The sequence below is a fragment of the Trichosurus vulpecula genome, chromosome 6 (genome assembly GCF_011100635.1).
Source record: "Trichosurus vulpecula isolate mTriVul1 chromosome 6, mTriVul1.pri, whole genome shotgun sequence".
Classification (NCBI taxonomy): domain Eukaryota; kingdom Metazoa; phylum Chordata; class Mammalia; order Diprotodontia; family Phalangeridae; genus Trichosurus; species Trichosurus vulpecula.
This window is the reverse complement of record NC_050578.1, coordinates 270,899,136-270,923,372: the sequence shown is the minus strand read 5'-3', so window position 1 is coordinate 270,923,372 and position 24,237 is coordinate 270,899,136. Positions and strand designations below refer to the sequence as shown.

Here is a 24,237-nt window from a genome sequence, read left to right as displayed (position 1 = left end):
CATCTTATTTCATCTTTATGCTTCTTAGTACTGAGCATAAGACCCTGCAAAAATCTGGGGGGCTTCAGATCCAATGTAGGGGACTCTCACTATGGAAACTCTTTTTCTTTCTTCTTTTCTTCCTTCCTTCCCTTCTTTCTTTCTCTTTCCTTCTTTCCTTTTCTTTCTTTTTCTTTTGTTCTTTCTTCTTTCTTTGTTCCTTCCTTCCTTTCTTTCTCATTTCTTCTCTCCTCTCCCTCCATCCATCCTTCTTTCTCCTTCCTCTCTTTCTCTTCCTTTCTCCTTCCTCTTCCTTCCTTACTTCCTTCCTTCCTTCCCTCTCTCTGTCTTGCTTGGACTGAAAATGTAGTGGCTACTCATGGACCTGACCTCAATGCTGATTGCTACAGTTTTAACGAGCTCCATTTCTCCTGATCTGGGTTGGCTCACCTCCCCTCTGGCAGTCTGGTGGCCCTCTGCTCCTGAAGGCTCACCATATTGGTACTGGGCATTGTGGGGAAATGCAGTGGTCGTCAGCCACACCACAGCTCAGAACGTCCGAACTCAAGTAATCCCCCAGCTTCTACTTCACCAGTTTCAAGGATGTTGCCCCTTTCAACACTCCAGGAGGCTGGAAACTCTCTCCACTGATGCATATGGATAATTCATCTCTAATCTAGTCTTTGAGGGCACTGGCAGGTTAAGTGAACCAGGGTTTCACAGCCAGGATGAGTCAGAAGTGTAACTTGAACCCAGATCTTCTCAGCTCCAAACTCTCCCTTTGCTCAATGCCCAACATCTTGCACATAGGCAGAGCTTAATTCATTGTATGCTAAACTGGATTTAATTCAATTACTTAACCCCCTTCCCCAAGGCACGAGGATTTACCACTACTTTCCTTTGAGAGCTTCAAAAGAAATTCTTAAATACATGTGAAAAGTCAATTACCTAAAAAAAAGGCTTTCTAATTTAAAAAAAATGTAATTAACACTTTTTAAAAAGAGAAAAGTTTCCTACCAGGGGCCTCTTACCACACACTTAGACAGCGGTCCTGACCAAACTGACCGCATTGCCTGAGCATTATCCTGGGCCTTTTCCTCAACTCCCACACTACCCTGTGGGCCAGGCCAGCCACTCAAATCAAGAGTGACCCAGTTTGTCTTCCCAATGGCTGTTCCCAGAGAGGGACATAGCTCCTTGTGCATGGCAATAACACCCAGCATCTTGTTAACCATCTTTATGCCTCAGTTTCCTCATCTGTAAAATGGGAAGAACCAGATTTGTAGCATCATGAATTTAGAACTGGAAGGGACCTGAAAGAACATCCATCTCCCCAGACCAAAGTAAAGATCCCTTTCTAAGTGATAATTAAATATCATTCAGTCTTAATCCAGATATTCCTTACTGTTTAGCTGTCTCTCCTAAAGACCCACACCTTTCTATTAAATGCTCAGAAACAGCTCCGGTGCCCTCCATTTTCAAACAACGGAAAAGAATGCAGTAGAAGACTCCAAAATGGAGGACGGAAAATATGGCTACTCACTAAAAAAAAATATTTCTCCTACTTTTTCTCCTTCAGCTAACTCTGTCCCTCTTCATCACCCCTCTGGCTTCCCCTTCAGTCCTGGGCCCTGGACCTCTCTCTGGGAGTTTTCATGGGGCCTCAACTTCAAATGCATCGAGGGCTGTGGGACCACCAGCCAATTGTACCGGTATGAGCCTGACTGATGGCAAGTTCATGGGAAGCAGCCCTAGAATAAGAGATGAGACATCATGGAGAGGCTCGATAGTCAGACAATCCCCGATTTGTTCCCGTATGACGAGTGATGTGTGACGGCCGTTTGTTCTTAAGAGGATTGATCTCTTAAGAAGAGATAACACTCATAAAAGAAGGTCCAGATAAAGCCATTCTGACAGCCAGCATCACGTATAGGGCTGACTGATGTGGTGGAAGGAACACAGGCTTCCCCTTGCCGCCATTAACTCGATGGGTTGACTTAGAGTGAGTCACTCTTTTCTGAGGCATCTATTTCCCTGAGCAAAATGAAGACATTGGACAAGATGTTCGAAGGTCCTTCCTAGCTCTGATATTCTTCAATCCAGGTTCTCCCGGCTCTAGCGTTCTCTGTTCTAAGGTCTTCCTCAGGTCTAGCACTCCCTATTCTAAGATCTCTCCTTGTCCTAACATTTGACATTCTACGTTCTGTCCAAAGGATCGATTGTGAAGCGCGCTACCTGCCTCCCGACAGGAAGGTGAAGAGACTCAACATGTTGGTCATCACACAACATTGCTGTTACTACATATGGTGTTCTGATGGGATATTTCTTGATGCCCAGCTTTGTGTCAAGTATGGAGATAGATGCTCTTATCCTCTCCTCCCTCTCCACAATTGAACCTAGATTTAACCACCAGCTCATACGAGGTCCTCAGGCCCATCAAGTTCTGGGGGTGCCTGGTCAAAAGACTGAGTTTCAGAGGTGACAAAGCTACTCCCCATTCACCTCAGATACTCACCAGATGTGAGGAGCAGCCGTCAAGCCTCCAGGCAAAGGCCTAGCAGCTTTTGGGGCTCAACATTCAGATCAGGAGACTTACAAACCTGGAGGAAATCTCCTTGGGGCAGGTGGCACAGAATGGGACAAAGCCCAGGTTTCAAATTCTTATCCCACTCAGCCCTGAACTAGCTAAGTGAGCTCAGGCTAGTCCTTTAACCTCTCTGGGCCTCAGTTTCTCCATATGTAAAATTGGGAGAAGAGTGATAATCTTGCATAGGAACAGGTAGGAGGGACTCTGTAAAGGAAACGTCAGAAGCTTTTATTCCATGTCACAAATCAGCACGAAATGCCTTCCTACCCAACAAGTGCCAACCACCATCCTCACTAATGATTATTTTTGCCATCCATCACTCAAGGTTGTTTTGTCATTGTAGTAACATATCTATGGAGTCCTCCACAATCCTCCTGTCTGCCAGTGTTAACCCCAGCATGCATCTGACCAGGAAGAGGCTGCATTTTCTCCTCAGTTGTCAGAGAAATGGGTACAATCACCGTAACAACACAGATTTCTATATCACTTTGAGGCTTACAAAACACTTTTCTTACAACAGCCTTATAAGGCAAGGAGGGCGAATATCATCACCTCCTGTCCCATTTCACAGGGAGGGCGAATGACTTAGCTCAGGTCACGTAAGTGGTTAAGGAGACAAGTTAGTCCTGGATGAACCGGAGATTTGCCTGTGAGCCTGCTCTGAGGGAGGCCGATGCAGTTCCCTTCCTCTTCCCCTAAAGTGAGCTTCAGTTTCCTCACCACTCAGCTTTGCCCTCCCCTCACCTCATCCTCATTTGAAAATTAAAATTCAACTGACTCATTTTATGTCTACTAAACAGGGCCAGGAGGTGGGTGGTACCGGAGATACAGAGATGCACAAGAAAGCTCGATCCTCAGGGGTAAAAAATCCAAATTCAAAATGAAGATCATATGAGTCCAGGCAAGAAAGAGAACTGTCTCCTGGGGGCCACGGCCTGCTGAGTGAAAAGATGGGGAGCGCACAGCTGGGGAAGAGTGGAGTAATGGGTGGCAGAAGGCAAACAACAGCCTCCCAAAGAGCTAGCAAAGAAGGTCTGGGAGCCAGGGGCTTGGTCACAACTGGTGCTACCCAACTCAATTCAATAGGCTTTTGCTGAGAGCCTACTATGTACTAGGCCCTGGGAGCACAAAGACGAAAGCAGAAGAATCCGGGCCTTCAAGGGGCTTCTTGTCAACTGGGTGGGCGGGTGTCAGATAGAGAAATATAAAACATAGATAATTGAAATAGAAAGTCATTTCAGTACAGAAGGGATGAGGCAACAGGAGAATGTGAACATCTAAAATGCTTCCTGGGGGAAGTGGCATCTGTGCAGGTGCTTGAATGGAGCCAGAGATTCCAAGAGACATGGGGAGCAAAATGCAAATGCTCAGAAGTGGGAGACAGAGTATCTGAGGGGCAGCTGCAAGGCCTGGGGCCTTGGTGGACCCTAATGAATGCTCATTAGATTGGACCAGTTTGGCTTGGTTGGCTGTGCCCCCTAACCTAGCAACGGGGCTGACGGGCCTGTATTAGACAGCCCAGATGGTGTTTCATGGCCGAAGTTGCTTCTTACTAATATGGAATGGCCAGGGGCTGTTTTGTCTTTTAGTTTTGTTTTCTATAACCCTGCATATGCTCAAGGGGCTTCAGACCCTGCTCCCACAGAGAAGCCCAGATCGCCCATTCCTTCCCCAGCTGGTGCCTCTCTGTCCCAACTCCCTTTGGACCCCTGCTGGGGATGCTACTACCCCCATCTTGTTATACAGGCAGGCACACACACTCACACACACTCAAACGCACACACACACACACACACACACACACACACACACATACACACACACACACACAATTGACTCTTGTCACAGGACACCCCTTCTCCTTTCTCTTCTCACTCAGAGCCCTCCATCCCTACTCCCAGCCAAAGTGAAGATGCATATTTGGCAAAAACAAACCCTAGGCCTGCAAATTGGAGTCTGCCGTGTCTACTTCAATCCTGCTATGAATGCTGGTCCCTGCTAAGAACAAACTCTTTCCCTCTGTCCACTTCCCTCAAGGGTCACCAAATCCATTAGTAGGGTCAGCAGGGGTCCAGAAGGACTTTTCAGAGGCCTTTGTATTGTATTGTGGGAAAAGCAGTAAGCAAGAGGGGCGAGACAGGACCAGAAGTAACCGGAGAGCCCCCGGATCTTACCTACTCAGTGTCCTGGCTCTGAGAAAATGTGCCTCGCTGTACCCTTGTGATTCTAGGTCTCAGGCAGGATAAGTCCCCTCACATTCTGGAAGGGTCTATAGAACCTCATTTCTGACTCCATTTTATAGAGGAAGAAATTAAGGTAGAGAAATGGAGAAGCCTGCCTAAGGTCACATGCCAAAGAAAGGGCAATGCCAGCATTCCAACCCAAGGCTTTCAACTCTGCTCTGGGTCCCATGTCATGCTGCCTCTCCATCTTGGTAGGCCCCCTTTCCCTGAGGCCCTCCATTCTCCTCCAGCAAGGCTGAGCAAAGAGAAACCTGGATCTTACAGCCAGAGAATTTTAGATCCCATTCTAGCAATTTAGGCCCTGTGTGGCTCAAGCTCTCCCAAACCTCACTAACAGCCCCTGAAAATGAAGGATTTAGAATGGACCAGGGTTCCTGACCTTTCAGTGGTCAACCCATGGCTAGCCATAGTCTACAGCCTACCTATAATCGGATGGACACTTCACCTTTTGTCCTTTCGTATTTTCTCAATCGGCAGATACTAAAAGTACACCTCATATTCAGTAGGGACTCGCAAAATCTTTTGAAATTAAAAGGAGGTCCTCCTACATGGAAAGAGTGAGGATCATCAGTCTAGAGATGACCGCTAGGTTCAATCAGTCAGTTACCAAGTATTTATTAAGCACCTACCCCAGGGCCAGGCCTGAGCTAGGGATGCAAAGACGAAACAAAAACAGTCCATGCCCTCAAGGAGCTTCTATTCCCATGTAGGAGACAATAGGCACATTTAGAAACATATATATGGAGAATAAAGATAAAGAGAACAAATGTTATAAAAAAATAATATAAATATCAAATGAGGTGCAAAGAATTTTGTAAACCTTCCAGAGTGTTCTTATTATCACCATTTTTACCATCACTATTATAGTTACTAGCATTTTTAGGTACCCTCCCAGCTCTGAGCCATAGCATCCATGCAGACCTCCCCAGACAGCCCAGCTGATAGAAGTTCCTGGCACCCTGCTACTTCCTTTCCCAGGTTTCCCTCTTCTTTGCCTTTTTTCAATCTTTTGCTTCTTCCAGGTGTCTTGGATTGCCTTCCTCTCTCCTTCTGTATAGCTAGGCCTAATAATAATAATAATAATAATAATAATAAATGAGCTTCCTCCATGGGAGAAGGGGCTAGACAGCAGTCAGAGATTGGGAGGGTTTAAGGGCAAGGTGCTCTGTCTACCTGCTTCAGCTCAGGGTGAGTGATGGATTCCATTCCATCCACAACTCGTGTTGTCTGAAATTTTTTTTATTAGGGCAACTCATCTGGCCCCCAAGATGAGCCAAAGCGAGGGGCACCCACCCTCCCGAGGTAGGCAAATAAATATCTTTTCCAGACCATAAGAACAGATTATCATTCCATCCTAGATCTCAAGGTAGCCAGGTTAAATTCAGACTAGAACCAGTTATATGAGGGGCAGGGTAAGGGAAAGTCACTTTTTCTGTCCTCCTCTCTCTTAAGAAAGTCCACCTCAGGCCTCAGACATATCCTGGGGCAGTCTACAGCCCTTGCCCTGAGCAAGGCAGGCCCCTTGGTGCTAAGTTACTGAGGATCAGCAGCGGTGATGGAGTGTCTGCCAGCCCATGACTGATCTGGTACCTCCGTATCCACTCAGCTCACATTAGGACTTTGCTAAAGACACTGCCCGACCTTTCTTCTCTCTGGAGTAGAATGTCACTTCCCAGGAGAAAATATGAAATGGGGTAAATAGGGGAGTTAGCCACACATGAGCCTCGAAGCCTCCCTTCTCCCCAGGTCCCTCACAGCCAGGCAGAGAGAGCACAGGCTGCGCTGTGACTATCTAAGGTGGCTTCTGCCCTAGGACGCCAGACAGACCAACACCATTGGTCTTATCCTCTGAGAGGACGAGAGTCATGACCAAGGAGGGCACACACAGCTTTGGAGAACAAGGTGATGGGAGAAAAGGGAGGGAAAACCCGGGAGATTCGGGTACCTGAGATAGCAGCCATCAGGCAACCGATGACGGCGATGAGAAGCAGCATGTCTGGTCCCAGTTTAGTCATCCACGGCGGCAGGAAAGATGAGCCATCCTGAGGACCAACGAGCACTTTCCTTCCTCTCCTCGCTTTCCCTTCTTCCCCTCTTTTGCTCTCTTTGCCTCTCTCTTCCTCTTTTACTATATTTGCTCTCTCACTCTCTCTGCCTCAGTCTCTTTCGCATGCCTCTCACTCTCGGGCTTGTGGTTTGGTCTCCAGGAAGCTGGGTTGGTGACATACGGGAACCCCCAAGCCAGCACTGCGCAGCTGCCCCAGAGCCCCAGGTGACTTGAACTGCCCCAAGAGGCGGAGGCCAGGAGAAGTGGATGGGAAAGAGACCCAGGGGAAAAGGAAATGTCCAGCAGAGGGTGACAGAAAGAGACAGGTTCAGATCCTCCCTCGGCTCCTTACTTGTCAAGTCAACAGGCATGCGTTAGATGTTCCTTACGGGCCATGTGCCATACTAAGCACCAAGTCTGTTAAATGTGATTGTACTCAAGTCATTACCCCACTTTGGGCCTCAGTTTCCACTTCTGAAAAATGGAGGATCCCAACATCTCTCCCATCTGAACCTTCTTCCCGTCTCCTGAGGGCACCATCCTAGTTCAAGATCCTCCTTCCTGGCATCCCTCTAGTCTATCATCCATCCTGCTGCCGAGCCATCTTCTTAGAGGGCAGTCCTGACCTTGTCACTCCTCGAGTCAAGAAATTCTCTCAACAAAATTGGTTTTCTTGCTGTTTCTCACACACACCACTCCATCTCCCACCTCTGTGCCTTTGCACTGGCTATTCCCAATGCCTGGAGTGCCTTACCTCTGCTTCTTAGAATGTATTGTTTCCTTCAGCTCAAATTCCATCCTCTACAAGAAGCCTTTCTTCAACCCACCCCCCAACTTCTGGGGAGCGTCCTCACTCCCCAACCTTCCTTGATTTTATTTTACATATATTCTATAGAAACCTAAATATGTACAGATTGTCTCCTTAGAACATATGCTTCTTGAGGGCAGCAGGGATTGTTTCCTTTTTGTCTTTGCATCCCTAGCACACTGCTTTGCACACAGTAGGTACTTAATAAATACAGATTGATTGATTGTCTTCTTCATTTTCTGGCCACTGGAGCAGTGGGCTGACCCAAGTTCCCCATGACATCCGTCGTAAATGAAGGTTGAAGAAGGACGAGGACCCTGGGAAAGGCAGGGAATTCCCGAATTCTCTTGGTGGAGGCAGCAGACATAGTCCATGCCCCTGTTACCTCAAAGAATCAGAGAACACTCAAGGTTGAGCTTCCTGTTAGGGTTCAGTCCACTTGGGTGCAATGGCCCCTGGGAACCAGAAGGGGGCACTTGTCTCCACATCTTTGAGTAGAGCTCAGTTTCTGCAGTTGGGCAAGGTCCCCCTGAAGAAGCAATTTCCCTGTCCTAGGAGACAGGGTCAACTCCCTGAGCTTGACCTCCAGCGTGTGGACCACCTTGGAAGGCGTGTTGGAGTGTGGGAAGGAGGATGAAGTTTTTTTTTTTAAATCCCTAAACTTCCATTTGGGGGTCCTGGGTTCAAGTCTCAGTTCTGCTTCTTAGTTCCAGGGCAGTCTTGGTTTTTTCTACCATTACATGAGAGGGTTGGGCTACATTTCTAAGGTCCCCTCCTGCTCTGGGATTTTGGAATTCTCTGGATGAGTGTTCCCCAAGCTGGTACCCCGGGCTTCCCCCCAGGAAGATCCTCCACTGAGGACAAATGCAGCGTAGCCTATAAGGAGTCATGACTATTGAGATCCTGCATCTGGAGCTAGAAGGGACCATGGGGGTCATCTAGTCCAACCCCTTTGTTTTACAGACAAGGAAACTGAGACCCAGGTAGGGGACACAGGTTGTGAATCACTTTAGTACAGAGGGAAGAACATTGGGCTCTGGAGCTAGAAGGTTTGGGTTCAAATCCCACTTTGGATGATGATTACCTGCTGGATCGTGGGCGCCTCCAGCCTCCCCTGGGCCTCGGCTTAAACATCTGTTCAATTGAAGGTGTTGGACCTCTCAGCTCCCAATCCTCAGGAAGGAACTCCAGCTCCCTGGGCCGTCTCCTCTGCTCCAAAGCATTTCAGAGACGCTCCCCCAACCTCTCCTCCACCTGAGACACAAGGACACCTCCTTTCCAAAGGGCACCACAGGGGGTCATGGAAAAGCCGGCCCGTCCCAAGGGCTCCCAGGGCTCAGGGAGGTCAGTCCTTTGTTCTTGTTGGTTGATTGATTCTTCCGACATGGCCCTAGCAACCAAGCCCTCAGCTGGCTTCCCATCCTTGACACTGACAGGTGCTGCCCTCTAATGGACGAGAGCTCAAAAGACAGGCTGCAAGGGTACGTGTGGGGGGAGGAGGGACAAGGGGGCTGGGGCAGGAGCGAGGTTATCTGTCCACCCCAGGGGCTCTGGTTGGGGCACAGCGACCATCCAGGGACTCCCAGTGCCTAGAACAGGACAAGAAATAGACCCGCTTTTCTTTTCCTACCTGCAGGGGTTGGGTAATGGATAACACCTCTCTGGGACTCGATTTCCTCGTCTGCGAGATGGGTGCAATCATCTTTCACTACCCATCTCATAGATGCCTAAGGATAAACTGCTTCCTAAACCTTTAAGCAGTATAGACGTGTGACTTATTAACACAGAAGACTCTTATCTCTTCAGGGATAAGGACAGAGTCTTATCTAAACTTTATATTTCCTTCCATACCCAGCACAGTGCTCTATAGGCAAGAAGCACTTGTTGATTGAATTGAATTATCATCAAAAAGAGCTAAAATTTGAATAGCATTTTAAGGTTTGCAAAGCATTTTTTGTATATTTTCTCGTTTGATCTGAACAACCATGTGAAATAAGTGGTATTATCTTCTCCATTTTAAGAATAAGGAAACTAGACCTAAGAGAGACTTGCCTGGGGGCATCCAGCAAGCCTCTAAGGCTGGATTTGAACCCAGGTCTTCCTAATTCCCTCTCTAGCATTCTCTTCACTAAATCCTGTTCCCCTAACCCTTGCTTGGTGGTGGGCAAAGTGCTGGATTAGTGTCAAAGGACCTGGGCTCCAATTTCTCTGCCAGTCACTCTCTATGTGACTTTGGCCCTCACTTCTCTGGCTCTCATCTGTAAAATGAAGGAGGACCCTTCCTGTTCTAAATCCTATAACCACTTGGGAATCAAAGAAAATAAGGAACACAAAGTCCTTTGTTTAAATAGTATTTTATTTTTACCCCAATTACATATTAAGAAAAAATTTTAGCATTCATTTTTATAAGATTTTTATTTCCTAATTTTTCTCCCTCCCTTCTTTCCCTCTTCTGAAAATGGTAGGCAGTTCACTATAGTTTATACATGTGCTATCATGTAAAACACATTTCCATATTTGTCACAGTTGTGGAGGAAGAAACAGATCAAAAAGGAAATAAAACCATGAGAAAGAATAAAGTGCTAAAAATATGCTTCGATCTGTATTCTGAGTCCATCGGCTCTCATAAAGTCCTTTGGAAACCTCCAGGTACTATAGGAGATCAGCTACCTGTTTTATTCAAGCTCATTCCTGGGATTCCCTCCTTCCCACATATCCTCTCCCAGTCTCCCCCTCTCCAGTCTGCCGATCACTCTTTCAGCTGGTCCACACTTGCTCAGCCCAATTTGCTTCCCCCCACCCACCCAATCTAGCTGGCATCCTCTAAAACATTTCCATATACATGAGCTCGTTCAATTCTCACACGAGAAAGTCAGCTTCACGGTATTTTACACACTTTGCAATTTGAAACAGCTTGGCCCCAAAAGATGAAAATCACAGAGCCATCAAGTCCAATTTGTACACAAAAGGAATTCCCATTATAACACACCTGAGAAACAGCCGCGTAGACACTTTTGGAGAAAAAGCTGCCATGTTCTCCAGCAGCCATTCTACCACTGGACAGCTCTCACCGTTGTCTGTTTCCTCCCAAGTCAAACCTCACTTGGCCTCTGGCAGCTCCCAAACTGGTCCCTGGTTCTTCACTCTAGGGCCAGACAGAACAGCTCTCTCCTCCGTGCATCAGCCCCTCAAGTAGTTTAAGGTAGTGATCGATTCCTTCCAAATCTTCTCTTCTCTGGGCTAAACATGCCAATTCTTAATCCTGTTCTCACAGGACATGAATTTCAGTCCTTTCACCATCCCGGGCATGCTGCTCTGGGACAGTGAGGTGGCTGAGTGGATAAGGTCTAGAGGGAAGACCTGAATTCAGATGTGATCTCAGATGCATACTAGCTGTGTGATCCTGGGCGCTGTTTGCCTCTGTTTCCTCATCTGTAGAATGGGGATAATTATAGCCCCTATCTCACAGAATTGTTGTGAGGCTCAAAAGATAATAATTGTAAAGCACTTACAAATGTGCCTGTCATTTAGCAAGCACTGTTTTATATATATATAACAAACATTAATGATGATAAGAATGATAATTACTATCCTTCTCCACAAACCATGGTACCCAGACCTGGACACAGTGTACCAGATGTGGTCTGACAATGGCAGCATTCAGAGGGGCTATCAAAGGGGTATGCTGGTAGACATTTAACAACCAGCTCTTTGGAGGGGAGGGAAATGTATGAAAAGCACACTTTGAAATTTAATCAGTATTATTACTATTTTCTCCATCAGTTTCTTAAGTCTACAAATTAATAGAGCAAAAAGTCAAGGCCCAATTTGTAGCATTTGCTGATTTTTTGTGATGTAAATGCTCACACTGAAAATTTAACAGTCATCTTTGCTATCACTTCCCTATTCCTAGAAGCTGTGCCTCCTTAATTCAGCCAAAGATCAAATGGACTTTTTGGCTGTCCCATTCACTGCTGACTCATCACTAAAACCCCCTAGATTTTCTTCAGAACCACTACTGCCTAAGCAGGTCCCTCCCATCATGTACTTGTGAAGTTGACTTTCTCATGCCCAAGATTTTACATTTATGCCTATTGAAGTTCGTCTTATTTGATTTGGCCCCATGCTCTAGACTCGAGACCCTTTTGGATCCACTGTGCTAGCTGTCCCTCTCACTTTTGCAGCATCTGCAAACGTGAGGAACATCCCATCTGTGCCTTTTGTCATGATAAAAGTATTAGGCAGCAAAGGACCGAGAACAAGTCCCTAGGATTGGTTGGTTGGCTGTTGCCCTTCATTCTTGAAGAGGAGCAAAATGACATTGTTGTGTTGGAGTCAAGGTATAGTGTGTCCAACTGTGGTTGATCAGCCCAATACAAGCTCAGAAGGCTCTACCACAGGTCGGGCACAACTAGTCCACATGAACATTTGGCGTGGAGATGGCTCCAAATTTGTGTATCTCGTGTTTCCTTTGAGCTACTGCAATTCTGCTTTGCTCATAGAGCACAGCTTCTTTGATGTGGGCAGTCCCATGCTAGCATCTCCCATGTCACACAATGGATTCTAAAGTTCTTCTGGATTTTCCCATCATTTTTGTCAAACCAGTCTTGGTGTTTGTGAGTGTTATGGCCAAGATGAGTAAATGCAGTACTGTACACCAGATCTCTGAAAGCTGCCCACCCCATTTTTGCTCCGTTGTTGCCAACCATGTGTTGGCTCAGTTTTCTCTCCAAGTTAGCAACAAATAGTTCACACTCTGAGAAATGCTCTAATCTGTTGACATTAAGTCTTTTGGTGGTTGTCTTGCCTTGGGGCCACCACTTTTGTTGAATGCAAATGTTTAGCTTGGAGAGGATAAGTCTATAATCAGTCCAGCACTCTACACCACACATTGCCTTCAGCACTCTCACCTCCTCTGTCTCTTCTTCTTACAATGACATAGTCTATTAAATGCCAATGTTTGTTGCAAAGGTGTATCTGTGAAGTTTTATCACATTTAGGTAAGTGGAAGACAGTGTTGGTGCTGAGAAGGCCATGAGATGCACAAGTCTTCAGTACTAAGTGACCGTTTTTGTTGCTGTTTCTGATTCCTTTCCTCCCAAGGACTCCCTGCCATGTGTGATAATCTGTGCATATTCTGGCATTAAAGTCACCCAGAATTATAAGCTTGTCCTCTTATGGTGCTCCAAATCTTCATAAATTTTTTCTTTCACCTCATTGGGGTTGTCATGGTGGGAGCATAGACACTGATGCCTGAGCACCCCACCCCTGCCTAAAGGCCCACGACTGAAAGATGCTCGGGGGAGTGGGGATGGAGAAATGAGAACGCTGGAAAAGTTGTGTCAGTGAGGTTAGACAGGACCCAGACCCGCGCCACCCTAATGGCCCATGGGGGGGGTCTGGCATCCAGCATGCCACCACTTACCACGTGCCAACCCGAGACAAAGGATGACAGAGGGGAAGGAAGGAAAAGAGAAGCCCGAGTCCAAGGGCCTGAACCGAGACGGCATCTGGGAACTCCCCTGAAAGAGGCAATTGCACTGTTGTGAGCTTGTCATTCACTCTTTTGGAAGGCATGTAAGCTTCTTGACTAGATTAGTTTTGATTGCAAAACCTACACCAGCTTCCTGGCGGTTCCCATCACTGTGAATACTCCAGAAAAAAACATACGTCCAGCTCTGACTTCACTAAGCTGGCCTTCATTTTCCAACCTTGTTTCACTCAGGGCTGCTATTTGGGTGAAATACCTGCTGAGTTCTCTCACAGCAAGAGCTGTTTGTCTTTCAGGTCTACTGGATTTTGTATCGTCCATAAGCATATAGTCCATGTACTTATGGTGAGTGGAATTATCTTGGCAGACATTTTTGTACCTTTTTTGTGTTTTGACCACAGGGTGGGATCCCCACCTGCCACAGTAATCAGGCCAGGGTTAGGGAAGCAGACAATTTTTAGGGCATCTTGTCTGGCCCTTTCTTCACACCAGCAGGTGAGAAGTGTGATCTTTAAAAGGCTGCTCGGACACCCAGGGGGCTGCTGAATCTCACTGCTGCTTCCAGTGAGAAGACAGCCCTTTGGCCAGGAAGGGGTGTGCCCACAGCCCCATTGTATCTGCCCATGCTGCTTCATCACTTACAAAGTCACCACATGACTTTGAGGTAGGAAAAAGTTGTAAAATAGTATGGGTGATAAATTTTGATCCATGCATAAATTGAATTTAAGCGAGGTGGTTACACAAAGTTGTCAGCATCAGAGTCCAGTGGCAAGACAAAAGTTAAGATGATAAACTGGATGACCATGGCATCTTTGATCTCTGAGTGCTCCACACTTGCTTCAGCCACTTTCATGCCCGTCATTCTCATACACCTATGGGGGGGTGGGAATCTTCATACACTTGGGGTAGACACTACCCTAACTCACCAAAGGGTTGCCCTCGACCTGGTTTAGGCTGTCTGCCAAGATGATTTTACTGAGACGTGGCTGCTGTGCATGATATGGCTTCTTGTAAGTAGGTAAGAGTTGGGTTAATCAGATGGACACCAAAGGTGGAAAGTGCCCTATACCCAGTCCCTAGGATACTCTGCTGGAGACCTCTTACCACATTGACGCTGAAGCATTAACAACTGGTCTTTGAAATGACCATCCAACCAGCTCTGAATCTATCTGCTCTGTTCCATATCACTCAATCTTCTCAGTAGTAACAGTGTGAGATGCTTTATCAAAAGCTTTGATAAAACCTATATCCATAGCATTCTCCTTAAGGAAAACCCCTCTCCATGTACAAGTAATTTCATTCCATCCCGCTGTCTCCAGTAGATTCTCTCCTCCATCAAACCTACTCTCTCACTAAGCTTTCGTTTCTTTGTGTCTGCTGCTTTGTGCTTCCCTAACATCTCCAAAAATGCCCATGTCTTCCCCATTCTGAAAAAAGAACTGATGGATCCATCCATCCTGGCTAGCTATTGTCCCATATCTCTCAGCCTCCTTATCCAATCTGATGCCATGGCCTGTCCATTTCACCTTGGCAGCATCTCTCCAATATTCTCCCTTCTTTCCTCTGACGCTGCCACCATCCTGGTGCAGCCCTCATCGCCTCACACCTGGCCTATAGCAATAAGGACCCTGCCTGCCCAACCTCCTTTTAGGCACCAGAGTAATGTTCCTAAAGTGCAGGCCCAACCGTTGTCCCCTCTCTCCCCATTAACCTCCAGTGGCTCCCTATTGCCTCCAGGATCATATAAAATGTTCTATTTGGTGTTCCAAGCCCTTCGTATCCTGGCCCCCTCCTACCTTTCCAGTCTTCTTACATCTTACCCCCAACAGATCCTAAGATCCAGGGACACTGGTCTCCTGGCTCCATCTCCTGATTCTGGGTATTTTTGCTGGCTGTCTCCCAGGCCTGGAAAGCATTTGCTCCTCCTCTCCACCTCCCAACTTCCTTAAGTCCTAGCTAAAATCCCAAGAAGCCTTTCCCGATACCCCTTCCTGATGGGGCCTTCTCTCTAGGATTACCTCCAATTCATCCTGCATGTGTCACATTGATTCAGAGGTGTTTGCCTGTTGCCTGCTCCCCACCCCACCTCAGACTGTGAGCAGAGGCCACTGCTGGCCTTTCTTTGTGTCCCCAGCACTGTGCAGAACAAAGACCTTTACAGATGTGATCTTAGTCGATCCTCACAGCTACCCTGGGAGGTAAGGGCTGTTACTGGTATTCCCTCTTCACAGATGAGGAAAGTGAGGGTAAGTGACTTGTCTAGGGGCTATGTGACTCCAGGCCCAGTGTTCTATCTACTGCACCTCCTTGGGCAATATCGTGCTTGTTGAGTGACTGACTGACTGATCGACTGATTCATTCGCTGGTTTTATAAACCTGGACAAAAAGGAAATGAGACCAGTCTAGCATGACCTTCTCTTGATGAAGCCATGCTGGCTCTAGGTAATAATCACCACTTCCCCTTTTTAGACAATTACCAACCATCTCTCTGATGAGCCAGTCTAGAATTTTCCCAGGAATAAAGTCAAGTTCACTGACCTATAATTTACAGACTGTTCTCTTCCTTTTTTTTTTTTTTTTTTGAAAATCAGGACATTTGCCTTTCTCTAAACTGTGATTCGTTGTGCTGACCTCATTGTCATATGCATGTGAAACCTGGACAGCTTCCATCTTGAATGGCTTCCATTTGAATTGTCTTAAGTAGATTCTGAAGATCGGCTGGCAAGATAAGGTACAGGGCACTGAGGTCCTTCTTCCAGCTGAACTACCATGCATTCAAACTCTACTGCAGAGAGTCCAGCTCTGATGGGCTGGCCACGTTGTTTGAGTGCAAACATACATTTACCTAAAAGACTGTTCTATGGAGAATTCACACAGGGCTAGTGCTCACAGGGAGGTCTGAAGAAGCAATACAAGGGCGCTCTCAACATCTCTCTTAAGAACTTTGGAGATGTGAGTGACACTGGCACAGGACTTCCTAGCACAGTATGCCGGCATCAAAAAAGGCAATGTGCTCCATGAGCCAAGCAGAATTGAAGTAGCTCAAAAGAAATGCAAGATGTGCCCATTTAGGGACATCTCCACTTCAAATGTTCATGTGGACAGATGTTCATATTTGAGCCTGACCTATGGTAGAGCCTTCTGAGCTCTGTTGGTCTGGTCGGCCACAGTCAAACACACTGTACCTTGACCCCAACATAGTGATGTCACTTTGGTGCTCTCCAAGAAGGAAGGACAACAACCTCACCTCCCCCTCCCCCTTCCACCAAGTCTTCCTCTTTGGGTTAGGGCACAGGCATGCAGAGCCATGGGGTTTAAACCACCAAGGCTCAAGGATGCTGCGAGGTCAAATTTGCCTCTTTGCATTCTGAACTCTGATTTCTCTTGTGCGTTGCCTAAAGTATGGACATATGTGTGCAGATGTTTGAGGCCAGAGGTTTTACTGCTGGCTTGTTTCTGAGATTTTGTCTCTGGAGAATTTCTGGATGTCTCAAATGCTATTCTTCATTTGCAGCAATGCTCTAAGGCAGAGGTTCTTAATATGGGGTCTATAAACTTGTTTTTAAGAAATATTTTGATAACTCTTTCAATAGAATTGGCTTCCTTTGTAATCCTTTGTATTTTAATTTTTGCATTTAAAAATCTGCAAAAATTATGCAAACATAAAAACCTTCAATTCTCCTTCCTTCCCCTTCCTGCCCCTCCCCTTTCCCTTCCCTTTCCCTTCCCCTTCACTTTCCCTCCCCTTCCCTTTCTCTTTCTCTTTCCCTTTTCCCTCCCTTTCTCTTTCCTTTCCCTTTCCCTTTCCCTTCCCTTCCCTTCCCTTCCCTTCCCTTCCCTTCACCAGACAGATTGCCTAAGGGAACCATGATGTGAAAAAGGCAAGAACACTTGCCTATGATATGTACAGAGACTGTACAGTCTTCTCCCACTCCCATCCCTTTTGTTTTAAAGCCATTTTTATTAGATTCGCAAAACACTGGTCAAACGCATTCTTTCAATCTTTCCTTAGTCCACTATCTCTGCCCAAGATCCATCATCTCAATGCTAATGCCAGGTCATAGCCAAGGTCAAGATCCCCTGCTCTTTGCTGCTCTCTCTGCCCGGGATGCCCACAGAAGCCCAATCAAACCTCCCAGGGCCCACAGCAATCAGTATTCCCAGCTTTCCTCTCATGCCCTGTTAAAACAAATGGAGGACAGAAACCCTCGGTGCAGGTTATGGTGGCTATCTGCCCACAGAAGATGCAGCCGCTTCCAGTGTGGGAACCTGGGCACAGAACCCTTTGGAATTTGGTCAGCTTGTGTGAGTGTTTGTGTGTGTGTGTGCATGTTTGTGTGTGTGAGTGTGTGTCTGTATGTGCTTTTGTGTGTGTGTGTGTGTATGTATGGGGGGGTGTTTGTATATGAGTTTGTGTGTTTTTGTGTGAGTGTGTGTATTTGTGCTTGTGAGTGTGTATATTTGTGCTTGTGAGTGTGTATGTGTTTGGGGTATGTGTGAGTGTGTGTGTGTGTGTGTGTGTGGTGGGGGAGGAGAGGCAGAGAATGTCAACAGACAATTTTCACGCAGTCCTCGGATCAGCCAGGCATTTGATTCAATTCAGAGGCTTCCTGAGCTATTTCTCATTCCCTGGGAAAGTGATTGGGTGCTGTCTGTCTCTTCTCACCTTGGATGGGATTGAACTGATTTTTTTTAATCCATCCTCTATTTCACGTCTGTCTGTGCTCTGAATATTGAGCAGGAGGCTGGCTCACAGCTGGTTGCTCTAATTAATTGGCTTGATTATATTTAATACAGTTGCAGTTTGGGCCTCTTGAACTCAATTTACAAGCTATAGGCAAACAGCCTGAGAGCTGGATGGTGCTTCATTGCTGAGAGCCCAGACCATCTTGACAAATTGTGTGCCCTCCATGCACAACACTCAGCGGGGAGCAGATAGGTAGAATACGGATGATTTATTCTGGGAATTCTAACTCAAGAACCGGACCACACTTCTCTCATGCTGACGGGTCAGTCATTCAGTCAATAAACATTTATTAAGAACCTACTAGAGCAGCTAGTAATGCAATGGATAGAGGGCTGGGCGTGGAGTCAGGAAGACTCATCTTCCTGTGTTCAAATATAGCCTCAGACACTTACTAGCTGTGTGACCCTGGGTAAGTAGCTTAACCCTGTTTGCCTCAGTTTCCCACCTGTAAAATGAGCTGGAGAAGGAAATGACAAACCACTCCAGCATCTTTGCCAAGAAAACCCCAAATGGGGTCATGAAGAGGCAGGTATGACTGAAAAACAACTGAATAAAAACAAGCACCTACTCTGTGCCAGGCACTCAGTCCTTCTGGTTCCTTCCCTCCCCTCTCCTCCCTTCCCCTCTCCTCCCCTCCACTCCCATTCCTTTCCCTTCTCTTCCCTTCTCTTCCTTTCTTTCTCATATAATGTCAGTGATGGAAGGCAGATGTGCAAAGCACTTTGCAAAGCTTAAAGCACTATATAAATGCTGGCTATTTCTGTCCCAGCTATTATTATCATTACCTCAGGGACCGGCTGGTTCCACACGCCCCTGCAGAAGGATTTCTATAACATCCTCAAGGAGTGATTAGCCAGCCTCCGCTTGAAGACCTCCAGCATTGGGATATCCACCAGCACTTAGAGTCGCCCATTCCATTCCCAGATGCCCAGATTGTTAGGAATCTCTTCTTGACATCAAACCTAAATTCATCTCTTTCCAACTCTCCCCATCATTCCCAGTTCTCATCCATCAGAGCCAACTCCAACGTCATCTCCTTCCAGAGTCTCCCCTGGCGATGCCTCTTCAGAAAAGATCTCCCCTGTCCTGGACTCCACAGAGAAGTCTGATCTCTCAGGCTCTTCTTTCGAGTCTTGTTGTTGCTGTTGTCCTTGTAGTCTCGCTGCTGCTGCTGCTGGTGGTGGTGGTCCTTCATTTTAAAAGAAAAGCCGTGACGTCACGTTATTGGTGAGTGACGTTTGGACTTGTACGTGAGTTGGATTTAAGTGAGGCAGAGTAGCTCAAAGTCATCGATCGGCCTCACTCTCTCTTCCAGAGGCATCGAAATCCAGTGCTAAGACAAAAGTCAGGATGGCTGGGAACAGCCCAGGGTGCGGTGGATGATGTTGGCATCTTCAGAGCCACAACACCTAGGACCTCATCACTCAGCTGAAATTGCTGTCTCCCAATGCTCTCAAATCCAGTGACTTTATCTCAGTCCTCAGTCTTTTTGAACTCACTGCAGCATTGGACACAATTGACCTCTCCCTTCCTCTGGATCCTCTATGGGTTTTCATGACTCTGTTCCCTTGGCTCTTCTCCTACCAATCTGACCACTCCCATTCAGTCCCCTTTGCTGGATTGTCATCCAGGTCCGAACCCCTAACAGTTGGCTATATCCCACAGCTTTCTCCTTGGCAGTCTTCTCTCTCAGTATACACTCCCTCCCTCAGCAGTTCTTCATTCAGATGGCTCCAACATCTATGTATCCAGCCCTAGCCTCTTTCCTGAATTCCAGTCCTGCATTGCTGACTGCCTGCTAGACATTCCAAACTAGAGATTCCGCAGACAGACATCTCGAACTCAACATGTCCAAAGCCAAACTCATTTTGCTCAACTCATTAAACTCCAGGACACCCCCAGGGACTTCTAGTCTCCCAGGACAGCAATTTCTGCCAAACTCCCTTATTTCTGATGAAGGCTCTGCTATCCATGGTGCACTGGATATCAAATTGTTTTTGAAGCCAGAGGTCCTGGGTTCAAATCCTGACCCTGCCATTTACTACCTGTCTAACCTTGGGCAAATCTCTTATACTCCCTGGGTCTTGGTTTCTTCATCCATAGAATGAGGGGGTTGTACTTAATGGCCTTTGAGGTCTATGATCCCAGGATACTCCCAGCCCCCAAGTCCATAACCCCCAAGTCATCTTTGTCTCTTCCTTCTCCTGTACCCTCATAGCCAACAGTCATCAGGTTTTGCCCATCTCACCCCCATACCACCCCCCACAGCCATCCCCTTTTCCACCCTCACATGGCCATCCTGGTCGCCTCTCACCTGGACTATGACAGCCTCCTATGGCTCTACCTACTTCTTCTCTGTCCCCACCTCCCTTCTCCCATCCATCCTCTAAATACCTGTCAAAATAATCTTCCTAGGGCTCTCCTACTCAGGATCCTTCCGTGACTCTCCGTTACCCACATGACAAAATGCAGACTCTTGGCATTTACAACCCTTCCCAGGTTGCCTCTGATCTGCCTTTCCAGTCGTCTTTCCCACGATTCTCTTTAGAACTCTGCTCCCCAAACCCAGCATTCCAACTGTCACTAGTTTGCACTGCCAGGCTGGGATTCCCTCCTCTCTGAATCCTTGGATTCCTTCAGTTGAGGTACCACCTCCCTCGGGAAGCATTCCTTGATTCTCTCCTTTCTCAATGTATAATATACACATAGCTACCATGTTTATTTAAATACATGTTCTATCCTTTGCTGCCCCCAGCCACAAGGAGATCACCATCCCTCTTTTACAGTGGCTTGCCTGTTTCCCTGCTTTGTTCAGGATACCCCTCCTTTTCACCCCTTTCCAGCCCTGGAACCACAATCAGATCAGTACTACCATGACAAGGAGTGCTAGTCTTAGAGGCAAGAAGACTTGGGTTGGAATCCTACTAGCTGAGTGTCTCTGGGCAAGTCACTTCCCTGCTCTCTGAGGCTCAGTCTTCTTATCTGCAAAATAGGGTTAATAAAAGCACCTACTCCCAGTGTTGTTGTGAGGATGAAATGAGATGTTTGTCAAGTGCTTTGTAAACCTTAACATGCTATAAACTATTATTATCGCTCTCAGGAAAGGCATGTTGTCAGTCAACTCCCCTAGGACTTCAGTCGCCTGCTCCTGTGGCTTCCTAGACCAAAACACCCAGCTCCAGGCACGACTCTCTCCTCTATATGTTGTCTTTCTTGATTAGAAAGTAAAATCCTTGGGGGCAGAGACTCAGTTTTGTATCTGTATCCTCAACCCTTAGCTCAGGCCTCGGCACACAGTAAGTGCTTCATAAATGCTTTTTCATTCATTTGTTCTTTGAAGGCAAGAGACTGTTTCATTTTTGTTTTGGTATGTTCCTGGAATGTAGATGCATTTAATGAATGCTAGTTGAATTGCCTAAGTAGTCATTACATATGTCCTTGTTTTGTCTCTCCAGAAGAACCACTTGAGGACTGAACTTGTTTCATCATTCCCAGGATTCTAGAATTTAAAACTGGAAGAGAGAGAAGAGCGAGATCTAAGCAAACTCCCTCATTTTACAAAGAAGGACGGCTAGGTGGCGCTGCAGTGGATAAATCACAGGCTCTGGAATACGGAAGATCTGAGTTCAAATGTGACCTTAGTCGCTTCTAGTGTGTGTATAACCCTGGGCAAGTCACTGAACGCTGTTTGCCTCAATTTCTTCATCCGTAAAGTGAACTAGAGAAGGAAATGGTGAACCACTCCAGTGTCTCTGCAACGAAAACCCCAAATGGGGTCACGGAGGATCAGACATGACTGGAAGGACTCAACAACATTTTACAAAGAAGGAGACTGAAGCACAGAGAGAGGTAGTGATGTATCCACCTACAGAGTTGATAAGTCACAAGACCAGGATACTACCCTGGTCTTTGGGCACCAAATTCAGTGATCTTTTCTGTAGGTCATGCTCACTGAAATGAGATCATATTTATAAAGCACAGGGTAGGGCACAGAAAAGGTACTTAAGAAATACTTATCTCCTCCTCTTCCTCCCCCTACCTCATTCAAGTCAATAAATACTGATTGAAGACTTTTATGGACAAGGCACCCTGATGGGGGCTCTGGGAATACAAGGATGTTTCACCTTGTTTCCCTTTCTGTGGGGAGCCTAGAATCCCTGTGTAGAGCACCTAGTAGTATCTGTTAAAATGAACATTTTCCTGCCACAGCATCAAAGGCTTTAGGCCTTTGGAATCATCCTGTCCAACCTTCTTAATTTACAGGGGAGGAAACTGAGACTTGGATATAAAGGGATGTGTGGCTAGATGTAAGACCCTTCTGGGGACTTCCTACTACATCACCTCGTCTCATGTGTGCTGACTATTCTCTCCCAGGACAGCTCCTACAGTTTAAGGCCATCTATGAGCTGGAGAGAATACAAAGAGGGCACCAAGGATGCCATGTCACATAAGGATCTGTTAAAGGAACCAGGATGTTTAATGTGGAGAAGAAAAGCCTGGGGATGGGGGAATGGAGAAGAGGAGGAACAAGATGACTGCCTTGAAATATTTGAAGGGCTGTTCTGGGGAGGAGGGATTAGACTTATTCTGTCCTCAGCTCCAGTGGATGGAACCTGAAGTAGTGGATGAAAATTACAAGATGACCAATTTAGGTAGAATGTCAGGGAAAACTTCCTAACGATGTTGTTGTTGAATCATTTTTTGGTTGTGTTCAGACTTTTGGTGACCCCATTTGGGATTTTCTTGGCAAAGATACTGAAGTGGTTTGCCATTTCCTTTTCCAGCTCATTTTACAGATGAGGAAACTGAGGCAAACAGGGTGAAGTGAATTGCCCAGGGTCATGCAGCTGGGAAGAGTCTGAGGTCAGATTTGAACTCAGGAGGATGAGTCTTCCAAACTCCAGGTCCAATGCTCTGTGCACTACAGCACCTCCTAGCTGTCCTCCTGACAATGAGAGCTGTTTAAAATGGGCTGCCTGGAATAGGGGGTGGGTTCCTGGTCGATCGGAGGTCTTCCTGGATGACCAGCCACTTGCGGTTGGGTTATAGTGGAGATTCCTTTGGTGCCTGTGTTGGACTAGATGGCCCCTGAGGTCCTTTGCCACCCTCCAACTCTGAGATGCTGCCACTCGTCGGCTCGAGGGCTGAGCCTTGCTCTTAGCAGCTGGCAGACATGTCATACTCACATGGCAGTTCCCTGCAGTAGCAATTGCCCCTTGCCTTTGTGTTTACAGGTGAGGAAACCGAGGCTCCGGCTTTTATAAGCTCTAGAGCTCTTGTCCGGGTCTTCTGACTCATCTTCCTGGCCCTAGGATAACAGAGCTGAGGGGCACGTCAGCAATCAGCCCGGCCAATCTCCCTCTCCCTCCACAGCCCCGGCCCCAACCCCCAGCTTATTTCACAAAGGAGGAAATTGTAGAATCAGAGACAGGAAGAGATTTGCTCAAAATCACAAAGCTTTGACAGCAGAGCCCTCGCCTAGGTCTCTTTGTTCTGATTTTAGCCCTGTTTTCATTACACCACACTCCCTCAAAAAGAAAGTTTCAGAAACTCACAGCTCCCCGATTTTCTCTCTCCCTTCATCATGCCTAGTAGAAGGCTAAACACATAGTCAGGGCGTAGGATTTGGAAGGGGCATTACAGATTATCGGGTCCCAACCCACCATTTTACAGATAGAGAAACTGAGGCCCCAAGTTTGTGCCTGAGGTTACACATGCAGCAAAAGACTGAAGCAGTCCTTGGATTCCAGGGATACCTGTTCATTCACATGGGGTGGGGTGGTATTTTCCCAAGAATTGAAAGTGAATGAGGACAATTTGGCTTCCTGACTCTTTGCAGCTGGGGAATGAGTGGGGGAGGGAGAGGGAAGCCAGGCAGGAAGGATTTAGAAAGCTGTATGGTGCAGCACTGCTGGTCTCCGACTTTCATTTCTCGTAATAGAACATCATGTGATGATATTGGTCTGGGAGAGAAAGGGGAAGTGAGGAGAACACGGAGAAATAGAGTCCAGAGGGTCATAAAGAGACAGAGCTCTCTAAGAGAGAGCCTGTGGAGGGAGCTGGGGGAATCTAGACTGGGCTAGAGGGATGGGGAGAGGGAAGAGGTGACAGAAAGGGAGGCAAGACAGACCAAGTGAGTGGGTTTGGGCCTGGAGCAGAGAGAAAGCCCCTTAGAAGGACAGGCAGACTAGAGCTGGGTGAGTGGATGGGTGGGTGAGTATTTGGGTGGGAGAACCAGAAAGGGAAAGGAGAACTTTGGAAAACAAGAGGAAGACAGAAAGAGTGGGGAAGAGAGGAGGGAGAGAAGAGGGAAGAGTGAGGCGGGGAAAGGGGAG

At 46.9% G+C, this 24,237-nt stretch overlaps 1 protein-coding gene across 3 annotated transcripts in view; it reads right to left on the bottom strand.

Moving 5' to 3' along the window:
* CD6 (CD6 molecule) overlaps positions 1–6,918 on the bottom strand; it is a 46,176-nt gene extending 39,258 nt beyond the window's left edge. For all 3 annotated transcript variants that reach the window (XM_036762465.1, XM_036762468.1, XM_036762466.1), the window contains exon 1: positions 6,755–6,918. In XM_036762465.1, coding sequence (XP_036618360.1) covers positions 6,755–6,824 — 70 coding nt within the window. In that variant the 5' untranslated portion in view covers positions 6,825–6,918. The remainder of the gene's footprint in view (positions 1–6,754) is intronic.
* Between the last annotated feature and the right edge of the window lie 17,319 nt (positions 6,919–24,237).